This window comes from Pituophis catenifer, unplaced genomic scaffold (assembly GCF_029215685.1).
Source record: "Pituophis catenifer annectens isolate HBS135680 unplaced genomic scaffold, rPitCat1.0.hap2 SCAF_3, whole genome shotgun sequence".
Taxonomy (NCBI): Eukaryota; Metazoa; Chordata; class Lepidosauria; order Squamata; family Colubridae; genus Pituophis; species Pituophis catenifer.
In genome coordinates this window covers 81,479,352-81,502,334 of record NW_027256883.1, presented here as the reverse complement: position 1 = coordinate 81,502,334, position 22,983 = coordinate 81,479,352, and the positions used below count along the sequence as shown (strand labels likewise).

At 37.8% G+C, this 22,983-nt stretch overlaps 1 protein-coding gene across 1 annotated transcript in view; it reads right to left on the bottom strand.

The window, feature by feature from the left end:
* The window catches only part of LOC139316029 (cadherin-10-like), a 105,204-nt gene extending 82,701 nt beyond the window's left edge, over positions 1-22,503 (bottom strand). Inside the window, exon 1 of the mRNA XM_070942577.1 lies at positions 22,282-22,503. Coding sequence (XP_070798678.1) covers positions 22,282-22,503 — 222 coding nt within the window. The remainder of the gene's footprint in view (positions 1-22,281) is intronic.
* Between the last annotated feature and the right edge of the window lie 480 nt (positions 22,504-22,983).

The following is a 22,983-nucleotide window of genomic DNA, read 5'->3' as shown; positions in this document are numbered from 1 at the left end:
ACGATGGTCATAGCAAACACTCTTTTCCAACAACCCATGAGACAACTCTACATGGACATCACCAGACGGTCAACACAGAAATCAGATTAACTATGTACTCTGCAGCCAAAGATGGAGAAGCTCTATACAGTCAGTAAAAACAAGACAAGGAGCTGACCGTGGCTCAGATCATGAGCTTCTTGTTGCAAAATTTAAGCTTAAATTGAAAAAAGTAGGGAAAAGCACTAGGCCACTCAGGTATGAACTAAATCATATCCCTGATGAATATATAGTAGAAGTGACAAATAGATTTAAGGAATTAGATCTGATAGACAGAGTGCCTGAAGAATTATGGATGGAGGTTCGGAACATTGTACAAGAGATAGCAACTAAAACCATCCAAAAGAAATGCAAGAAAGCAAAATGGCTGTCTGAGGAACCTTTGCAAATAGCTGAGGAAAGAAGGGAAGTGAAAGGCAAGGGAGAAAGAGAAAGATACACTCAATTGAATGCAGAATTCCAGAGAATAGCTAGAAGAGATAAGAATGCCTTTTTAAATGAACAGCGCAAAGAAATAGAAGAAAACAATAGAATAGGAAGGACCAGAGATCTCTTCAAAATATGGAGGAAACATTTCATGCAAAGATGGGCATGATAAAGGACCAAAATGGCAGAGACCTAACAGAGGCAGAAGAGATTAAGAAGAGGTGGCAAAATTATACAGAAGAACTATACAAAAATGAGCTTAACATCCTTGATAACCATGATGGCATGGTCACTGACCTCGAGCCAGACATCCTAGAATGTGAAGTCAAACAAGCCTTAGGAAATCTGAGCAACAACAAAGCTAGTGGAAGTGACAGCATTCCAGCTGAGCTATTCAAAATCTTAAAAAATGATATAGTAAAAGTGCTACACTCAATTTGCCAGCAAATTTGGAAAACTCAACAGTGGCCACAGGATTGGAAAAGGTCAGTTTACATTCCAATTCCAAAGAAAGGCAATGCCAAAGAATGTTCAAACTATTGCACCATTGCACTCATTTCACATGCTAGTAAGTTTATGCTTAAAATCCTACAAGCTAGGCTCCAGCAGTATGTGGATCAAGAACTACCAGAAGTGCAGGCAACATTTCGAAGAGGCAGAGGAACTAGATATCAAATTGCCAACATACGCTGGATCATGGAGAAAGCTAGGGAGTTCCAGAAAAACATCTACTTCTGCTTCATTGACTATGCTAAAGCCTTTGATTGTGTGGATCACAACAAATTGTAGAAAATTCTTAAAGAGATGGGAGTATCAGACCACCTTATTTGTCTCTTGAGAAATCTATGTGCGGGTCAAGAAGCAACAGTGAGAACTAGACATGGAACCACTGATTGGTTCAAGATTGGGAAAGGAGTCCGGCAAGGTTGTATACGGTTGCCCTACCTATTTAAATTATATGCAGAGCACATCATGAGAAAGGCAGGGCTAGATGAATCAAAAGTTGGAATTAAGATTGCCGGAAGAAATATCAACAACCTCAGATATGCAGATGATACCATTCTAATGGCAAAAAGTGAAGAGGAACTAAAGAGCCTTTTGATGCGGGTGAAGAAGGAGAGTGCAAAAGTTATCTTGAAACTCAACATTAAGAAAACTAAGATCATGGCATCTGGCCTCCTCAATTCCTGGCAAATAGATGGGGAAGAAATGGAGGCAGTGACAGATTTTATTTTCCTGGGCTCCACGATCACCGCAGATGTGGACTGCAGCCAAGAAATTAAAAGATGCTTGCTCCTGGGGAGGAAAGCTATGGCAAATCTAGACAGTTTACTAAAAAGCAGAGACATCACCCTGCCAACAAAAGTAGTACAGTCAAAGCTGTGGTTTTCCCAGTTGCAATGTATGGCTGTGAAAGTTGGACCATCAGAAAGGCTGAGTGCCAAAGAATTGAAGCCTTTGAGCTATGGTGCTGGAGAAGACTCCTGCGAGTCCCTTGGACTGCAAGGCGATCAAACCGGTCAGTCCTAGAGGAAATCAACCCTGACTGCTCTTTAGAAGGCCAGGTCCTGAAGATGAAACTCAAATACTTTGGCCACCTAATGAGAAGGAAGAACTCACTAGAGAAGTATCTAATGCTGGGAAAGATTGAGGGCAAAAGAAGAACGGGACAACAGAGAACAAGGTGCTGGATGGAGTCACTGAAGCAGTAGATGTGAGCTTAAATGGACTCCAGAGGATGATAGGGGACAGGAAAACCTGGGGGAACATTGTCCATGGGTTGCAATGGGTCGGACACAACTTTGCAACTAACAACAAAAGTACTTTTTCTTTCCCCAGAGGCCCAAAAACCATCTTCCAAATTATATATCATGGTAACTGCAAAATGGCTAAAGGTCTTAAGCAAATCATTCCCTATTTAAAGCATTGCTTGCTTTATTCTAACAGAGATTCTAATTTCCTGCAGCAAAGTTCTGGACAATAATACATAGATTTAGAGAAATAAAGTTCCCAATGAAAAAAAAAAAATAACCATGACTTGTAATTTAATATCATATTTTACCTCCTCCCCTGGACTGAGCTGCAGCAAGAGTGTCTATTTCAATCATATAACACACAGCCTATCTGATCCATGCCATGGATCTTCATCCTTCTACCTGTTCACTCAGGTGTCTCAGAATTCAGGTGTCTGGGAATAGCGCCTCCAAAAATGAGAGTTGTGTCTCTAGAGGGAGGGAGGTTGCCTCTCCCCATTGCTAAACTTTTAAACAAATTGCTTCACACTATTGGCTAATCTTGAAATATCTATATTGTCTAATCTAATGTTCCAGTTCTTCTATTAAAACAGTTTATCATTTCTATGCTGGGAAAATCTGCTTCTATAATGTTGGCTGTATTCTCTACTAGCTGAATACCCGTGCTCCGCTATGAAACTATGTGATCAGACTTAATAAATCAACACTTACACCTTGAAAATCAATGAGTAGTTACAATCGGCCTCTCCTCTCCCCTTCTCTCCCTCAGCCTATCCTATCCTATTTTCTTTCTCTCCCTCAGGCTTGCCCCACAGAAGCCTCCCCTATCCTATCCCCTTCTCTCCCTTAGCCTTGTCCCACAGAAGCCTCCCCTATTCTATCCCCTTATCTCCCTCAGGCTTGCCCCACAGAAGCCTCTCCTGTTTTATTTTCAGGTTGGGAGGTGGAGTAGAACATCTAACTAATTAGCATCAGAGCGTGTTAATAATAATATAAGAAATACTAATGATCTGATGGTCATTCTTCAGAATGGAGGAAGGAGGCTTGGAGCTTTTTCTTCCAGGCTGGGTTTTAGAACACAATCACTTTATACATTTCTAGATTAACTCCAATCATTAACTATAGTGGCAGATCCTTAGATTCTGTAGGCTCTGTTAGTGGTATGTCATGTCAATGGTGCCTTATGGCCATTGCAATAATTCTTTCTCTAGAAACTCAATACTTTCATGGAAAACAAAGATTCACCTTGCTTAGATAAAATACTTCATTTTGGATACCAGCAATCTTAGTTATGCTGCAGAATACCTTTTACAAAGTCTAACCATCTGGTTCTACTGATACGTATGCCGTAAGATTTGAACAATGAGTCTATTTTTCTGTCTTTTGGTTATAAATGATTTGCAATCTATTTCTCATGATGACCACCTGGTTTACCCAGTGGTGGGTTTCAAAATTTCTTATTACTGGTTCTGTGGGCGTGACTTGGTGGGCGTGGCTTGGTGGGCATGGCAGGGGAAGGATATTGTAAAATCTCCATTCCCACCCCACTCCAGGGGAAGTGCAAAATCCCCATTTCCTCCTGATCAGCTGGGACTTGGGAGGCAGAGAATAGATGGGGGCGGGGCCAGTCAGAATTTTTACTACTGGTTCTCTGAACTACTCAAAATTTCCTCTACCAGTTCTCGAGAACTGGTCAGAACCTGCTGAAACCCACCTCTGGGTTTACCCCAGTCTCTGTTTAGAAAACAGTACTTTCTGCTCCCAATTTCCCCGTTTTCTGCCTTACATCTCATGCTAGAAAATTTTCCCCGGTTCCTTAAATATCCTTTTTGCAATCTCTATCCATCAATTCATATTTCAGCTGGTATTCCAGATGGTCCTCTTCAGGGAGCAAAATATGGTTGAGTATTTTTTTTCATTAACTGATCCTTATATTAAGCTGAATTGTTGTGAACATCAGGAAAAAGTCAAGGAATACTTATTTATTCTGAAATAAACCCTGTTGTTCTGTAAAGAAAAGACAACAATTCAATCCTTAATTATACGTTGAATCTTAACAGAAAATATGAATTCTGAAAGAAATGGAACAACCCGCTGTAATTATGGCCTAATCTTTTCCTTTTAAAAAAATTGAATAAATAAATTTATACATGCACATAAAGGCAAGACTTCAAGCAGAGAGAGATTAAGAAGTCTTTCTTTAACTTGCAAATTCAGTGAAATGCCCATAAGAGAGGTGCAAAAATCACTGTTTTCTCCTACTGCCAGTCAAACCACTCACTCTTATCTCAAGTGCCAAATAAGTAGCTTTAAAAGGTCAATAACATATAAGAAAGTGCCAACAATACCCCTAACTACCATATTTCAAATTGTGGCTGAAATAACTGATTTTCAAGTTATTATATTTATTTATAACTTTAAACAAGAGGCAAAGATGAAGATCAGTAATGTGGAGTCTTTCTTATTTCCAAGTAATTTACTACACTGTAATGTAGCGATTCCCCCCCCCCTTCTTGTCTCTCATTTTCTTCATTGACTGCTCCTATGAATACCAATTATTCCAATTTAATCAGCTTTTTAATGCAGTAGGAGAGCTTTTGTGATAGGGAACTGTCAACTTGAAAAGAGAAACTTGTTTCCCAAGTTGTGTTTTCTTGAAAGGCAGAGAAAAAGAATTATGTCCACAGCCTTGCATCATTTGTAAGTTAAACTCAGACAATCTCACAGTCCAAAAGTAGCTCAGGGCACCTCATTAAAGATTAATTGTGTGTTTGGGGGAAGGGTGCCCACTGCCCTTACTCTCAATTTCCCTGCCAATTAACCAATGAGATGCCATTTCTCTGCTGGCTTCAGCTACCCAACTGTCTCACTGAGATGTGAGAAGTTGCCATAATGGAGCAGTTCTACAGCACAGACGTGTAAGCATCTTCTTTAACCACAGAGTTCAATGTTAATAAGATAAAAATAAAAATAAAAGGAAATACATCTTAACCCAAAGAGGCAAATAGCCTTGTAATTATGAAGATTCCAGCTTCTCCTTTTTTTTCTGAAAAATTGACCCAAAGTATCCAGAGCACCTCCAAATCTGTTGACTAAATGGGGTTACCATATTTTCCAGAGCTACCTCCTAAAAACAACCACATCCTTCTGGTCCTGCTCTTCCTCTGACATTACTGCTACTACATGTAGTGCTCGCTTACTGAATGTATCATTTAATGATTGTTCAAAGTTATGACAGCACTGAAGAAGTAACTTTATTGCCAATCCTCATATTTACAAGCCATGCAACATCTCCACAGTCCTGTGAACACCATTTCTGTACTTCACAACTGGCTTGCAACAAGCAGAATCAATGGAGAAGGTAACGATAAAACCAGTTGCAGTCATATGATGTCTCGCTGCAACAATGACTGCAACAATAGTGACAGGGTAAGATGGTCATGGTTTGGTGATGTTTAGTTTAGTGACTTCAGTGTTTAGTGACAAAGTTGCTAGTTCCAACTGTGATAGCTAAGCCCAGTTTCCCCTCCTTATATCTTTTTGTTTATGCTCTGCACGTTATATTAACAAGCTGAAATGCAGAAACAGGCACTTATCAATACCACTTTTTTGAATGAACATTTATGATGACACCAAAATGACAGCTGTCAGTTGCATAACAGCAATTTCAGGTGAGTGAAATCTGCTGGTACCGCTTTTGTGGCTCACAGTCTTTATGAATAGATGGAGGAAAACATTTCACTATGGGGTAGTGGTGGGTTGCTCCCGGTTCTGTCCGGTTCTTTATAACCAGTAGTAAAAGTGGTGGGAGGCTCCGCCCACCTGCCCGGATGTCATAATTGATGATCTGTGCATGTGCAGAAGCTTCTGCGCATGCGTGCGTGCTCCCATTGCGAACCGGTAGTAAAGGTAAGTAGAACTCACCCATGCTATGGGGTGAAGGTGGGAAAATGTCTAAAGAAGCAACTTTAAGCTTTGTAAAAACTGAAAGCACATCTGAAAAAGAAAAAGGAAACACCTACCACAAATGCAACTTGAATTTTTACACTGGGGCTCTTAACATGCCATGCAGAGCCCAATATGGCTCACAAGCTATAATAACCTGCATACCCTGCATTGTATGTATGAAGCAAGCAAAGGAATTAAGACTGAGATCCTTCTAGTAGTAAAATAGACATCAATCAGCACAGCTAAAACTTGATTAAAACCTGAGCAACCAAGTCAAATAGATACCTTACAAATCAGCAAACTGTCAGTACAATTATTATATAGGTAGCCCTTAACTTACAGCCACAATTTGGATCGGAATCTTGGTCATTGAGTAAAGCAGTTGTTAAGTGAGATGTCTTATGACTGCATCACTCAACGAACATAATCCCAACACTCCTGGTTGTGGTCATTAAGCAGTCTCACAGGTTGCTAAGCAGATGGAGTGCCAGGTGAGGAGCACTGGGTACCTCAGGAGTGGGGGATCCTGGGAGATTTTACTCAGTAGGATTTTCAACCAGTGGAGAAGTGGTTCAACATTATGAGATTAGAAGTACTTTATGAACACCTTTTCTGAGGCTGTCATAATTCCAGACCATTGTTAAATAAAGAGTTAACTTGAGGACTACCTTTGTAGTACAGACATACTTTGCTGGGGTTATATTTGTATTCCATTGATATAGGGAAAGTGCAGCAACCTAAAATGAAATGCAGGAAAGCAAGAATGCATGTTGCAACCAGGTCTTTCTATTTCTGTCTAGATCATTCACAACCTACTGATGACTGTGGTACCCTTGTCACTCAATCAATCTACATGCGTATTATCTGATGCAGCCCACAGCCTAATTTCATGCAGCCCCTGATCTGATTCTAAAATCAATTTATCAAGCAGCAATTTAAACTTCTGACAAAAGCAATCTGTTCCTTCCCTTGCTGGCTGCTGTATGAGGAGAAAGAGAGAAAAGAAAAGGGTCTCACAGAAAGAAGAGCATGATGAGGACACTGGCATTTCCCCTCAAGGTTTATGCATGCATGCCCCATACATACTTCCAAATCAGTGGTGGGATTCAAATTTTTTTACTATCAGTTCTGTGGGCATGGCTTGGTGGGCATGGCAGGGGAAGGATACTGTAAAATCTCCATCCCCTCCCCACTCCAGGGGAAGGTTCCTCTAAAATCCCCATTTCCTCCGGATCAGCTGGGACTTGGGAGGCAGAGAATAGATGGATGTGGGACCAGTCAGAGGTGGTATTTACCAGTTCTCTGAACTACTCAAAATTTCCACTACCAGTTCTCCAGAACTGGTCAGAACCTGCTGAATACCACCTTTGATCCAAATGTAGAATGCTAATGCTATGCCTCTCCTACATAGCAATACACTATTGTTCAGTAAGGTAGTAGTGGTAGGGAACATATTGTTCTTGCATCAGAACAGGTTCTTCATAGAGAATATAACTTGTTTATAAATGTATTCATATCATAATATTAAGGTATGGTTCATGTTCATCTTCTGCATAATATTTTTTGGAACCTGTAAACAAACCTGAATCATCATCCTTTCTTCCTCCTGATTTTGAAAAAGAGAAGAAAGAAAGTTGTACATAAATTCTCATCTGCAGTCTGCTTAAAGTCCATGCAATTTTGATGGTGTATAAATGCCTTCCAGGGGGTTATTACATAAAATGTCTTTAAGAAGGAAACAAGAAGAGGGAAAAGGGATATTAGCATTATTGCAGCTTTATTTTATTATGTTTGCACTACCAAATCTGCCACAAATGTCTAAGGTTATGAAACTTAGTAAGGAATGTTAGAGGAAGTGGAATATATTGCTGCCTTTAAGCATTTCCCTGAACACTCTCCATGTAGTTCAGTTTTATTAATAATTTTTATAAAATCACTTGGGCAAAAAGTTTTCTAAGTTAGTATTTAACCTCCAGATTTCAGTAAAAATTGAAGTATTAATTTTTTAGCTTTAAAAATAATAATTGGGGCGGATATAGTTTAGTAAAGTCTGAAATAATACTACTAATACAATTATTAATTAATTTTAATATATAATTTTGGTCGAGTGGTTAAGGCATCAGGTTAGAAACTAGAAGATTGTGAGTTTTAGTCCTACTTCAGGTATGAAAGTCAGCTGGGTGACTTTACTCCAGCCACTCTTTCTCAGCTCAACCCATGTCACATTGTTTTAGCAAAAATAGGAGGAAGGGTATTAGGTATGTTCACTGCATTGAGTTACTCATAAAAATAATAAACACAGAATATGAAATAAATATTTTTTTAAAAAAATGGATATGAATTCACATTCTTTTTAACTATCCAGAGTAAAAAGTTAAAGCTATCTATGTTACTCCTGGATTAAGATGAAAACAAATAATTTTTAGTAATGGTAAACAAAGACTTGGTTTTTAAATGAAATTAGATTTGGTGGTAAAATTTAGAGCTGTTCCATTTGTTTTGTTCACAAATCAGAATTATAATTTAGAGATCAATCCTTGTACCAGCTACTCTGATGTTACAATGGGACATTTTAGGATAAACAATTTCTGGATGACCAAGATGATCTTATTAATAGATACAGGAAGCTACTGGAATAAGTAATTCTTTAGTTTGTGGTGCAGTATCATTATTACACTGATGGATGCACATTACATGGCCCATTTGTACATTACCATATTGCCATGCTGACCATACTGTGAAAGATTTTACCTGGAGTCTGGAAGATATAGGCCCTTGATGGAGAAAAATTGGCTGAAGCCGAGTCCAAATAATTGTTGATTCAGGAACATATAAATGCAATACATTCTGTAATTTGCAGCACAGTTTATGTCTGCTATGCATGGTCTACTACATGAAGGTCCATTAAGATGAGATTTCCCTGCAGGTTATACAATTAGGAAATGTATACATGAGCAAGCAAAGACTGTCCTAACTAACTTGTCCTAAATTGGAACCTTAGACTCTAATTCCTGTCATTGTAGAAGAAATGGCAGCACCTGAAGGAAGAGTAAAAAGGGGGATCAGTCTATAATCCCTAAATAGCCACAAGTAAACCCCTTTGAGTGCCATTTACCCTTATCTAACTCTAAGCAGGTGCTGATAGTTAGTTGAGAAGATTCCTATAAATGGGCTTTTAGCAATAAATCAGCTTAATTAAACCTTAATATGTACCCCTGGCCTTTTACGCCTCACAGTCATTTTGATCACTGATCATGTTTAATGAGGGATGATAAGAATTGGTTTCCACACCTTTGAAAGTTCAGGCATGCTATTATTGTTTTATATTTTACTGTAGGAAAACCCATTATTTCTCTGTTTAGATGTTAGGCAAATCAAGCAGATATCTATTTTCCTATGAATTATTCAATTCACTCTCTCTTCTCCCTCATTTTTCCTTCCAGAATTGGCAGTATTTATGCGGATCTGTAGCTGACTTAGCTCACCCGCACGTACAATACTATGCTGTGCTGTGTTTTTCTTGCCTTGCCTTACTAAGTTCTACCAAATAGTAATAGCACTTAGACTTATATACCACTTTACAGTGCTCTGTAAGTGGTTTACAGAGTCAGCATATTGCCCCCAACAATTTGGGTCCTCATTTACCCACCTCGGAAGGATGGAAGGATGAGTCAACCTTGAGCCCGGTGAGATTTAAACTGCCAAATTGGAGGCAGTCGGCAGAAGTAGCCTGTGGTACTGCACTCTAACCACTGTGCCACTGCGGCTCATATACAACAGAAATACAAAAACAGTGTGCATTACAGGATGAGGAAGGAACCAAGGTGGGCTGGAATGAACCAAGGAGAGAAAATAACACTGCTAACACAGAAGCCAATTTACTAAAATCTAATAGCTTAAATCCATGGAATCATCCCACATGTTTCAGCCTGAGGTGTTTCTGGTTCCTCTGTTTATTCCTATTGAGATAAAAGACAGAAAAGGGAGATAAAACATGGACTGCTTACTTCAGAAAGAGGACATCTGGAGACTCTACAAAATTGCTAATTAACCATCTGCACTTCATATTAAAACATCCCTCTAGACCAGAGGTCTTCAAACTTGGCAACTTTAAGACTTGTGAACTTCAAGTCCCAGAATTCTTCAGCATAGCATAGCTGGCTGGAGAATTCTGGGAGTTGAAGTCCACAAGTCTTAAAGTTGCCAAGTTTGGGGACCCCTGCTCTAGACCCTCTGGACAAAGCCTAGGTTCAAGAAGGCAGCTCAAGTTATTTTGCACATTATCTATTGGTGCAATATGTGCAGGACAGTCTGTTTCCACACTTTGATTTGTTACATATTTTCTGTCCTCTCTCTTCCTCTTTTACTAATTTACAAAAAATGGCTGTTTAGATAGAATCTTAAAAGGAAGCTAGGGAACAATATAAGGCTCCATTTTCATTTTGTTATGGTATTCTAGGTTAATTAATTTTTTTGCCGTCCATCAAGCTTAATTTAAATAATTCCTAATGTTAATTCCAGTACTGTTTATTTTAAAATTATGCTACAATCTTATAAATTTTGTACTGCTTAATATACTACTTTTATATTTTAATATATTGTAAAAGTAATTAATTAAAATATCTGTTAAAATCATCAAGATTCCTTTTTGCCTAATAACCTAAAAGGCAAGACTGTTGCAAATTACTGATGAGCATGTTAACATTAAAATTAATGGCCTCAAAAATAAAACAAATATACATACATATAGTGATGGATGAAACAATGAACATGTAATTTCTTCAATATATGCATGATAACACAAAAAAGATCTTTATGGAATTGTATTCCTCTATACATTTTCTTTTTTAATAGATTGTTAAAAGTGAAAATTTGTACATGTATATTGAGAAGTGGAACATGTTCCCAAAATTGTCTGCAACCCTTAAAACTTGTGAATAAGTGTTAAATAGAAATGGAAACAAAAGAGCACATCTGAAAACAGTTAACTGAGTGAGCAAGCATAGTTGCTTTCACCAACACTGGTATTCAAATTAAAAAACAAAGTGATTATGTATTCTTTGTGTTCCACGTAAGAAATAGGTTAAAACCCAGTAAATAGGACAATTATGAAAACTTTCTGACAAAAGAACAAAAAGGTAGATATTATCAAACAAAGCTATTGAGATTTTTTAAGAATGGTTTGTTCCTCATTGTCACTATATTCATGTAAAAAAATTCACATAAATAAGTTTTGAAGAAGCTGAGATTGATATGTTGACAAGAATGAGTCACTATAGTTCTCATCTTGAAAGTGTTGATCAAAATTGTTGATGATAACACTGAATTTCACTTACAAATAAACAACTGTAGTCTTTGAGAATTTTACCACTACCCTGTGTCATGTTCCTTGGTGTTAATGAATGAGAAAGTTGCTCTTTCCTTCCTCATCAGCCCATTTTCCCTTATATTCTTACAGAAATTGCATACCTTTTAACAATTTCACATCATTCTTTCTCATGTTGAAATTAACATTCATCAATTCAATTCTGAGTCCAATCACAACATTTCATTAAGAGAACTGAGTACTGACTTGGATTTTGCTTATGCTGTGAAAAATCAAGACCGAAATATGTTAACAGGATGAACTAAAGAAAAGGCTATCAAAATGAGAGCTATGCACAACTTCAAAAGGATGCTTTGATTAAGTGAAGATTTGAATGAATCGTCCCAGCCAAGCCAAACTGCATATCAAAGCAGAACCACTTTAATGCTACAAATTAAATAAGGGAGCTGCAAAGCACTTTGAAAAGTCAATGCACAGTTTCTACTGCTTCTGAGATTGTTACAGACAATATACGATACATAACTTCACTATTCTATACAAAGAATACGGCAGATGGACATTTAGTGATGTCGTAGGCTGTCTTACATTGAAAGGAGGAGCTGACTAATGCATTTCATCAACTTAAGTTCTTGGGTTATCAAAGCCTATCTTGGGTGCAAAACTATCATTTTTGTGAATTAATTCATTTTTTTCAAGTTCAAACTTATTCAATGTGACTTTTCTTTTTCTTTTTTTGTACTAATAGAAAGTTTCTCTTCTCTATTAATATTTCATCTCTATTTGGAGAACTCTGTATATGGTTTTAAGGCTGGCCAATTCAGTATATACTGTTGGATCCAACTTTTTTTAAAAAATTCTGCATAACCAGGACAGGTCAATTTTTTTCTACAATAGCTGAAAGTGTGCCAACTAAGAATTACAGGTGTTAGCCAGCATAAGTGCTTACAGCTTTAAGGATAGGGGGTGGTAAGGCTTAAACTTCCATTATCTGATGCCAACTTCTTTCTCTGGCCAAATTTTGCACTGCCAAGCCTGGCATTCAACCAAAGGTCCCTTCCAAGGGTGCTCAAACTTGTCAAAAAGCTATGCCAACTTTCTTGGCAAACCAGATGCAGAAAAACTGTTTCACCCCACAAGGGCAAGTTAACGGATATTCTTCAGAATTAAGCCCAGCTCCTCAGAAAAGAAAGAGTGACTTTTTTAAAAGTGTGTGTGTGTGTGTGTGTGTGTGTGTGTGTTAAATTGAAGTGGAACTCTGTGTGTAATAATTCAGTAAATTTTCTCTGTAAGTTTTTTTTCTTGATACAGTACTTGAGAAACAATTGTGCTATTTTTCCAATCTTTGACTTTACAAAGATGCAGAGAGAATATTACACGCGCACACACACACACATTTATCTACTGCAGCAAAACTAAGAAAATTGGTTGGCTGAAATTTGGGATGGTTGTGTTTTCCAAATGTTTCCAAGTGTTTCCCTATCAACCCCATTTTCTTTCCACTCTGCCCAGTGGTGAAATCCATTTTTTTTACTACCGGTTCTGTGGGCATGGCTTGGTGGGCATGGTGTGGCTTGGTGGACATGGCTTTGCCATGGTGGGATTCAAAGTTTCTTACTACTAGTTCTGTGGGCGTGGCTTGGTGGGCATGGCAGGGGAAGGATACTGCAAAATCCCCATTCTCTCCCCACTCCTGGGGGAAGGATATTGCAAAAACACCACTCCCTCCCCACTCTGGGGCTGGCCAGAGGTGGTATTTGCCAGTTCACTGAACTACTCAAAATTTCTACTACCGGTTCTCTGAACTGCTCAAAATTTCCACTACCGGTTCTCCAGAACCTGTCAGAACCTGCTGGATTTCACCCCTGACTCTGCCCCTCCCTCCTACAAACACACAAAGCAGCTGCAGTCCTTTTAATCTGCTCCCCATTATCTACTGGATAATTTCTTTTACCAAATGTCAGAGTGGCCCAAATGTCCAAGTGGTTCAAATCAGGTTGGCTTGCACTAAACTCAGTGGTGGGCTGCTGCCGGTTCAGACTGGTTCAGATGAACTGGTAGTTCCGACGATCAGCTGGCCCTGTCCACCCTGCCTATCCTGTCCTATATTTCCTTCTTTCTGGCTCAGCTGATTTGCATAGCACAGCTGATTTCCGCACCTCCACTGTTCTACTTACTGGGTGTTGTGGTCCGCCAGCAGCCTGCAGAGCTGGCAGTGGAGTCGGACAGCAATGAGGCTGAGGAAGAACATGGGCCAGTCCTGGAGGCTGGGTAAGGCCCAGATAAGGGCTCTGCATCGGAGGCAGAGATGGGGCCAGGGCCATCGGGGAGTGATATGCGGACTTTGGAGCCTCCAGAAGCTGACAGTAAAGAGGTAGAGGAACAGGAGGAGCCTGTTCCTAGTGCACATATGAGAAGAGCTGCCAGAAGGCAGGAGCAGATAAAGCAGAGAGGACGACTTGGGAGTAGGGCCAAGAGATGATTGGCAACTCCCATAAGGCTTAAAAGACTAGCAATGGCTTTTGGCCTCTTTGCTGGAAAACAACATTGAGAGAATTGCTTCTTGTTTCACTGTATTCATTTCTTGTTGGCGTCTTCTGCTTCTGAACTTTTGCCAAGAAAAGCCTTTGGCAGCTTGCCTAATTATCCCAAGGTCAGTGATAAACTGAGGAATGGTGTTTTGAAAAATTTGCTTTAATTTAGTTTGGTTTATGCTGAGAATGAGTTAATTCTCAGCTTTCTAATAAAGTCTTTTTTTTTTCAAACTGTTTGTATTTAATACTAACTACTTGGGCCTGGGTCACAACACTGAGGCTGCCTTAGAAGATAAGCAGCTAAGCTTCAAATTGCTGTATTTTGAACGCTGCGTGCAAGTGCATTGGGCGCGTGCAAAGCATGCGCTCACAGAACCAGTTGTTAAACCGGTTGCAGCCCACCATTGTCTAAAGTCTTTACAAAACTGAATCAAAACTGATTTGCAGTGCCCTATTAATATTCAGGATTTAGGGTCTAGGGTTATCTAGGGTTTTTTTAAAAAAGGAATCTTTTTTACAGAGTATAGTTTAAAGATGTTCTTAGAATGAAAGACTTAATAAAGTATTCTTTATTTTTTTTTTTTTAAATGCATATTTTGTCATGACTGGTAAGAACAAGCAAACGCCGCATGTCAAATTAGAATTGATCAAATAGATTTCTGGCATTTGTGACTTAATAGTAATATGTAAGCAGAAATTGGTTCTTCTTTCTCTTTATAAAAGTAGCATACCATCTCAGTTTTCAAAACAAGTCAGAGCTAATCAACAGTACTTTTGAATTCATTCCCTTATTTATTTATTTTTTAAATTATTAAGCATATATGCTGCCCATCTGTACCTCTGCTGAGATGCAGGAAAACTACCAGGGCTCTATGTTAGCAATGCTGATTCATTCCAGTGAGGAATTCTAAGGAGCCAAAAGCAACATGATGTTGAAAATCAAAACAGAAGACTGGAGGAACTTCAAGTACTTATTTTATAATGGCATATCCTGAATGGTTATCAGTACAATGTATGTACCTCTTAGTTGGTGGGATGTGACCAACTGTTGTGGCCCCGCCCTGTGAGCCTGTCCCATCGGAAGAGGAAAGCTCCGAGCATGAGGAAGAGGAGTCAGCCAGGCCTCCCTCTCCAGGCCCCTCCCCTCTGGCATTGTCTCAGGTGCTGGCCGAGGGAGAGGAGATCAGTAGGGAGACAGCTGGCTCGGATCAGAGTGACGAAGAAACATCATTCCTGGACGCACGCCTCTGAAGGCGTGATAAACGTTTGCAGCAGCTTAGGAGGCGTGCTAGGGATTAGAACTGAGTCACTGGACCACACCCCAGAGACTATATAATAGAGGGTAGTGGTCAGTGATCCTTGTGACGAACAAAAGTAAACCTTGGATAGTCACTAAAGCCTCGTCCGGAACTGCGGAGAGAAATATTATTTCTGCTTGGACTTTTTGCACGTTAAGTACCTTATCTTTCTGTTTGTGAAAATAAAGGCATTTGGCAGACGGTGTGTCTATCACTGCCAAGTGGGAGATAAGACCTGGGTGCGTTCCAAAGTGTTTCCTTAACCCTCGGCTGGCTGTGTTTGTGTGTGTGTGGGTATGGGGACAGATCACCAACTGTATGTTGGCTTCCAAGAGAATCTCTAGATTACAAATCTTAGGTTCTATAGAACCTTGGAATAAAGCTGGGCTTTTATTGTGCTTGTAACATTTAGGCCAGAGGTGGTATTCAGCAGGTTCTGACCAGTTCCGGAGAACCGGTAGCGGAAATTTTGAGTAGTTCAGAGAACCACCTCTGACAGGCCATGCCCCCATCGATTCTCTGCCTTCTGAATCCCAGCTGATCAGGAGGAAATGGGGATTTTGCTGTAACCTTCCCCTGGAGTGGGGAGGGAATGGAGATTTTGCAGTATTCTTCCCCTGCCACGCCCACCAAGCCACGCCCACAGAACTAGTAGTAAGAAATTTTGAATCCCACCACTGATATAGGCCAAAGTGATCGCTGCTGTCCTTACCATTAGGAAGGAATACTAAATATGTCATGATATCCGCTTCAGAAACTAAGAAAGACATGTGAGTTTCTTCTAAGCAGTTTCCTTTATTGTTTCACATCTATAGGCAGAAATCTTGCCAAACTAAAGCAAATTAAACCAAACTATTTAAAGACTGGCATCATTAAATATATATGCTGAGAATTCTTAGGCAGGTGATGCCTTGATCCCCATCCTCCCAACTAAACTAGTGAAACTTTGCCATCTCTTGCTCCTCTGGAACGCAGACCCTCCTTTTTGAGAATCCAGATAACATTCCAGTGAACATGGCTACAGATAAGGGTGACCACCTAACCTATGTTTTCTCTTCGTATCAAATTACATTATGCAAAAACTTTGATTGATCAAAGCAATGATGTATAGTTAAGGTCAATGGCTATGAGCTTTATCTGGTGATGACTATTGCAGGCAGAAAACTGAATTTAAAAATATAAGAAGGGTACATGGTTAAAAAAACTTGAGTTGAGAAATGAAAGACAGAAAATAAATATCCTTCATGTCTGTGAAATTGAAGAAGGGAAATGGTGTGATTCTTGCTGAAGGAACTGAATATGATCTTATCTTTCAAAGTGAAATAAATGAAGAGAAATGAAGGTGCAGAAATGAATGAATGAACAAAAGAACTAAATATATATGTCTTTTTGGATTTTTATTGAGTTTTGGGTTTTGTATTCTAACTTTGTTCTGAATAAAATAAATAAATATATATATATATATATTTAAAAATATCTGCAAATTATGACTTGATATCATTTGTTTCAAGTGCGTATGAAATTAGAATACACAGATTGGTATACCTTGGATTAAGGTCCACTGAATGGTCATAATGGAAGGAAATAATATGAGTTTCACTAAAGGAAAAACAACAACAGATGAATATGACCCAGAAGCAAAAATAAAACGAAAATAAAAATTTGTAGGTGATATGGGAAGATAGGGCCAAATTGAGATAGAAAAATAAGTACAAAAAAGGCAAATTGGTCTATTTAGAAACCCAAGAAGGAGTCAGAATGATGAATGATGAATGCCTGCCTGAAAAATATCTGCTTGTTTCAATGTACACATGGCAAAAAGAATGACTATAAAAGTTTCCTAATTTTTTTAAAAAAATTTTAAGTAATTAATTAACTTTCTAACGGTGAGGACAATCAACCAGTGGAACAACTTGCCTCCAGAAATCATGGGCGCTCCATCACTGGAGGTTTTTAAGAAGAGTCTAGACAGTCACTTATCTGAAATAGTATAGGTTCTCCTGCTTGAGCAGGGGGCTGGACTAGAAGACCTCCAAGATCCCTTCCAGCTCATTAATTTTATTTGTTTATAGAGAAACTTGTTTCTGGATTTTTTAATGGGGAAACGCTGGAATAATTCGTGAAGGATACAGAGGTAATAAGGTTTTTTTAAAAAAAAAACATGAAAAGGAATTCATGACTGCTGTGCAAATGATAGAAAGCAGGTAAATTTTGATGGTATAACTTGATAAATGTTAAATATAGATGTAGCTTGCTTACAAATCACTGTGTATCTTTTGTGCATATGAATGTAATGTGAGACTACTTCTGTACCTGATGTTTTGAAGAATGTCACTATTATTCCTATATGTTAATGAAAAGATAGCAAGAGTGAGTGTAGAAACTACAGGAGGACTAGTCTCTTAAATGAATCTGGGAAGCGTTTAGCCAAAAACACTATATAGCACATGATACAGTGCAGCTTTCTGCCCGGTAGGATCATACAGGGCATATTTGTTCTTCAGAAAGTCATTAAGAAATGTATGAACATAAGGAGAAAATTTGTCATATGTTCTTGGTTTAGAAAAGGCATATTGTAAAGTGAGTAAGTGAAGAAGGAAATAAACTCCATTCTAGCACTGGTGATGTTACCTAATTTGATAATGAAATGTCTGTAAGAAGGCCATCAAGCTCGGAGAGCACCAAGGACCTACATTATGGAATGTGCTGCAGAAATATTATTGCTGAATGTGATAAAAACCATATTTAATGGACGTAAATCACTTACCAGTATAATTAGAACATTTAATCAATAAGGAGTAAAGCAACAATGTTCAATATCCCCTTGCTTGTTTAGTATATTTATGAGTAAGAGTATAAGGAATGCTTATAGTGATATTGGATGTATCTTAGTTGTGTATGTGCATGGGTATACAGTATTATTTGCAAATGATTCCATATTGTTGGCTGGAAATCCGAAGTATTGATAGGCAATATTAAACATATCTGAGATGGAACAAGGAACATGAATCTAAAGAACAAGGATCTGAGAAGGAAAATCAAGTTAACAATTGCAAGTTATGAATGAATGAATGAATGAATGAATGAATGAATGAATGAATGAATAAATATTAAACAAACAAACAAACAATTACCCATAGAGCACCTCCATAATGTTGTGCACCTTACAATACTTACTAAATATTATCTTATTTTTATTACAATCAAATAACAGCAACACCAACGAGAATAAAAGAAGGGTAGGATTAATAAAGTAGACCCCAGCCAAAAAATGAATCATTTTTGTTCTAATTGCTGCCACTCTAAATTTAGCTCCTGTGTTGTTGCTAACATAGCTGGAATCTGAGAAAAGAAAATTGGCAGAGTAGTCTACTATCCTTCCTGGGAGGCATTGCAGCCGGGATAATATATAATCCTTGTTCAGATCCTTATTAAAATTGCAGTGAAGCTACACATGTTGGACAATTTCTGTTTCCCCAGAGACAGATGGGCAGGCGGGTTCTGTTAGTGGGATTTTGATAAATATGGCCCGCAATAATGGCAATGATAGCACATTATCCTAGGCCCTGGAGAAGTTCTTCTTCACTCTGAAAAAGGTCAGTGTGAGTAACTTACAGACTGCCAAATATTTTTAGCTCTCAAGGTTTTGCTACCCTAGGAAAGGGGTTAGTAAATATATGGCAAACTAGACAGCCTCTGTCTCTGATTCACTGCCGATAACATGATGAAGGACAGTCATTTGTCAGAATTAATAGTATCAGACCTTTTGGGCACAAGGTAATCTTTAGCCAGCACATCTAGCTTCCATGCCCTTAACTCTATTCTGAGCATACTTGTCTCAAACCTGAGCAAAGTACTGCATTAGGAACATTCCTTATATCTGAAAATATGTTTCTTTGTATAAGAATTTTCCTTCATATAATATCCTATCTAGGCTCCATGTAGTATGTGAATAAGAGTTTTAGCCTCAAGTAATCTTAAAACTGGTTTACTAAAGATTAGAGACTCTAGGAGAAAAAAAGATGTACAAATTTTGTGATAAAGTCAGTTGGTAGCCTATTTCTCTTTGCAAGTAATGATTGTTAAAAGAAGCATAAATGGTTTGTACAAGAGTGTGCTTTGTTATATGGAAATGCAAGTTGGGAAAGAGAAAAAAAGTTGATTAGAGTAGGAATGAAGTAAAATGAGAAGAGCTAATTTAAAGGAAGAGTGAAGCAATATATTCTAATAGCAAACAAAGATGAGAAAACAAGGATAGATTACGATAGTGAAATCAACATAAGCAGCTTGACTAACTGTCTCCTCTTCCAATCACAAATTAAGGTCTGCTTAAATAGATGATTTCACAGCAATGTATGCTACCTATGAGAGAACTCTGTACTGCTTGCTTGAAGTGATAAGCCACAAAATATCCCTGACTGGCACTTTCTGGGTGTCAGTGGCAAATTATGGGAATTGCACAAAAGAAGCTTTCAGATGTGTGATAAGTGTAATGTGCACTGAAGCATAATATGTACTAGTCATCCATTCTGGGTTATACATTTATTAAAAAAAAAAAAATCTGCAGCAGGAATTTTTGATGAGATTATTCCTGAAACTATGACGGTCCCAGCGTGGCAGATATGCTATTTAGACATTGGGTTTGTGACGGCACATAGGTTATTTATTTATTTATTTATTTATTTATTTATTTAGACATTAGGTTTGCAATAGCACAACAAGTAACAAATTATTACAGTTGGCTGCCTAGTCAGCCAGATGTTTAGACTGGATATGGCATTTTATCCACTTACTGAGTTCTTCCCAAGGACCTCGGACAGGCGTAAATTATTGATATTATTTTTTGCTGATTTATATGATTCATTTCTGCTGATTTAAATGCTAATAATTTAATTGGCTAGCATTGCATGCATTTATGTGGAGCACTAATACTTGTTTAGTACAAAAGTGTGTATATATTTATAGCTTTTCTCCAAACACGTTTCCCCACATAAGTATTTCTGCTCACTCACATTTAATTAAGCACCAATAGTAACTAGAGCATCTAATTCTGATATTCCGCTTAAGGAAGGTACAGTAAGTCTCCAGGAAAAATATATATGTTAAAATGAGGGGAGGGATCTCTCTTGGGATTTTAACGAAAAAAACTCAGGATGAGAGACTAGTAATCACACTTCTGGATATATTACCTCCATTTCTAACTGTCCTTTCTTGAAAGGTCACAGGAAACTACAGCAATTTTTCAGCTGAATAGAATTACAGTTTTTTTTGTAAACCTTTCCCTTAAGATCAGGAGTGCCAGGAATAATGATGGAACACACCTTCCATTTCATAAATAACACCTTTTAAAAAACTAACCATTTATTTTCTTCAGATAGGATCCCTGAAATAAGACCTGATTTGGATTGCAAAGATGTGGTGAATTTACTTTTTGAACAAAGGCAAAAATACATACATTGTGAAATAACTTTTTGGCAATATGGATAATGATGTCTCTGAATATTTATAATAAGAATGTGAATATTCTCTGCATATGGCTGCATCCTGTTGCTGAACGAATTCAGACAATTAGAGCAACTGTATCTGCCTTTCATGATGTATGGATTACCCATGATTACAACAATATATTTATACAATACCACCTTACAAAAAATACCTGAAAAGATCATATGTATCAGTGTGATTTCAAATATGATTTATAGCATATGCAAATATAATATTTGAAATTCTGTTTTATAGTTCTCCCCAACGAAGAAATAAAATAATTTGATACAAATAAGGAATTTATAAATATATTCACAGGTAGTCACTAATATATATGCACAGATTAATCCTGGATATTTTCAAGCATCTTTTGAAGTTATTGATTACAGGAAAGAGAAAACAATATCTGGGCAGAAAATAATATTTGCTAAAGACATGTAGGTACTGGGTATCAAATATTATGCTGTCCAGAAATCCTTTTCATTTCAAACAACTGCTTCCAAGGAACTTCTGCATGTTTGATACAGTATCTTAAATATCATTCCAAAATTCCAGGATAATGATCCTATATTTTACAGTCTATTGGACAAATCTGAGAGCACAGCTACTATTTAAGGGTATTGACTATCTTGTGAGTTTGCTGTTTTATATTACAGTACATATTTACTTTACCATATTTACTTTGCTTTACTTTACCATGATATGGACTAATGTAATCACCAAATTAGGTTTGTATATTTGTAATATACCTATTCAGACTTAAATTTTGAATCCAGAAAAGTGGTTTAAAACAGGCAAAGGCACAAATGTAGCTTTTGTCACATTAAATTACTACACCTTTTCTTGAAATCACTTGACTTAAGCTAGGTCATATGCAAATTTGCTGGGGAAGTCATTAATCAATAAATCATTACTTATTACAGCCAGATGTTATATTAAATAAAATATAGGCCAAACATCTATGTTTTACTTATGCATTCAAGAGATTGAAGCCAGGGGCAAATTCTTATAGGCTTTGTGTCCTATCTTACCCACTTTTTCAGAGAATTTAATTCCCCCCCCCCAATAACTAGTTCATGTATTGCTTCATATATCATTTTTTACATCAAGGCTTGCTGGTGAGAATTACTTTCTTTTCAAAGAAAGAGGCACTATTGTAAGGTGGGGAATATTTGCATTTTAGAGAAATCAGTAGGATGTGTCATTTGAAAGATGGAGCGCTGAATCTGTTAATGGACATTATGATTCAAAATTCAAATCTTAAAGGAATTATAATGTCATCAATATGCCATGCAATGACATTATTAATTGGTTTGCTCCCAGAAGAACATTTGTCTATTAACCTGCTGCTCCTATTTGCCAAGCTCTGGTGCTTTTTGTTTTTAACAAAACAAAGTGCGCTCAAGGATAATTTCATGCCATTTCATGCAACGCTGTATGTTGGACTAATAGAAGAAAGAATGCATGATACCTACCTTGCCTACATATTGGTAATCAGATCCGGTATATTCCTCCAACAAGAAAAACTGGTTCCACATCCAGCCTCGTTTCTGACGGTGCAGAACTTTCCCATCATTTTCTATTCCATGAGTTCTGAAAGTTGGGGGTTGATGTTCTGTAGTCCTAGTAAACACCATTGCTGCCAAGCAGGGGTGTAGCAGGCATACCCAGAGCAGTAAGACTTGCTGTTTTATCATAGTTCTTGGCTTCACACGTGCCTTTGACTGCAAGTTCAATATTATACTTCTTCTTACAACAAGTTTTTTTGGACTACCTTGGCACAGATTATAAAAAACAGCCCATCTGTAGTCGGTGCATATCCAAAACCTTAAAGCAAACAGAAAAATAATTTGTAGATTCAGATACTCTCCTTTACTGTACATTAGGTTTCACATTATACCTGGCACCATAGCTGCAAATATTTGTGTGTGTGTGTGTGTGTGTGTGTGTATGCTGATAAAGAAATAAAGAGAGACTAGTATAGATCTATTTCAAGCTATTTAGCTCTCATCAGCTAGCCATACCCTTACTCGGATTCAAACTTGGGCTGCCTGCATATTAGGCAGTAGTATTTACCTCTGAGCCACAAGTTCTCCTCCCTTTATCAGCTGAGCCAGGGGAGAGATTAAGTGTTTTTCTGTCAAAGCACCTGGTGCTTTCTTTATCAGCAAATATAA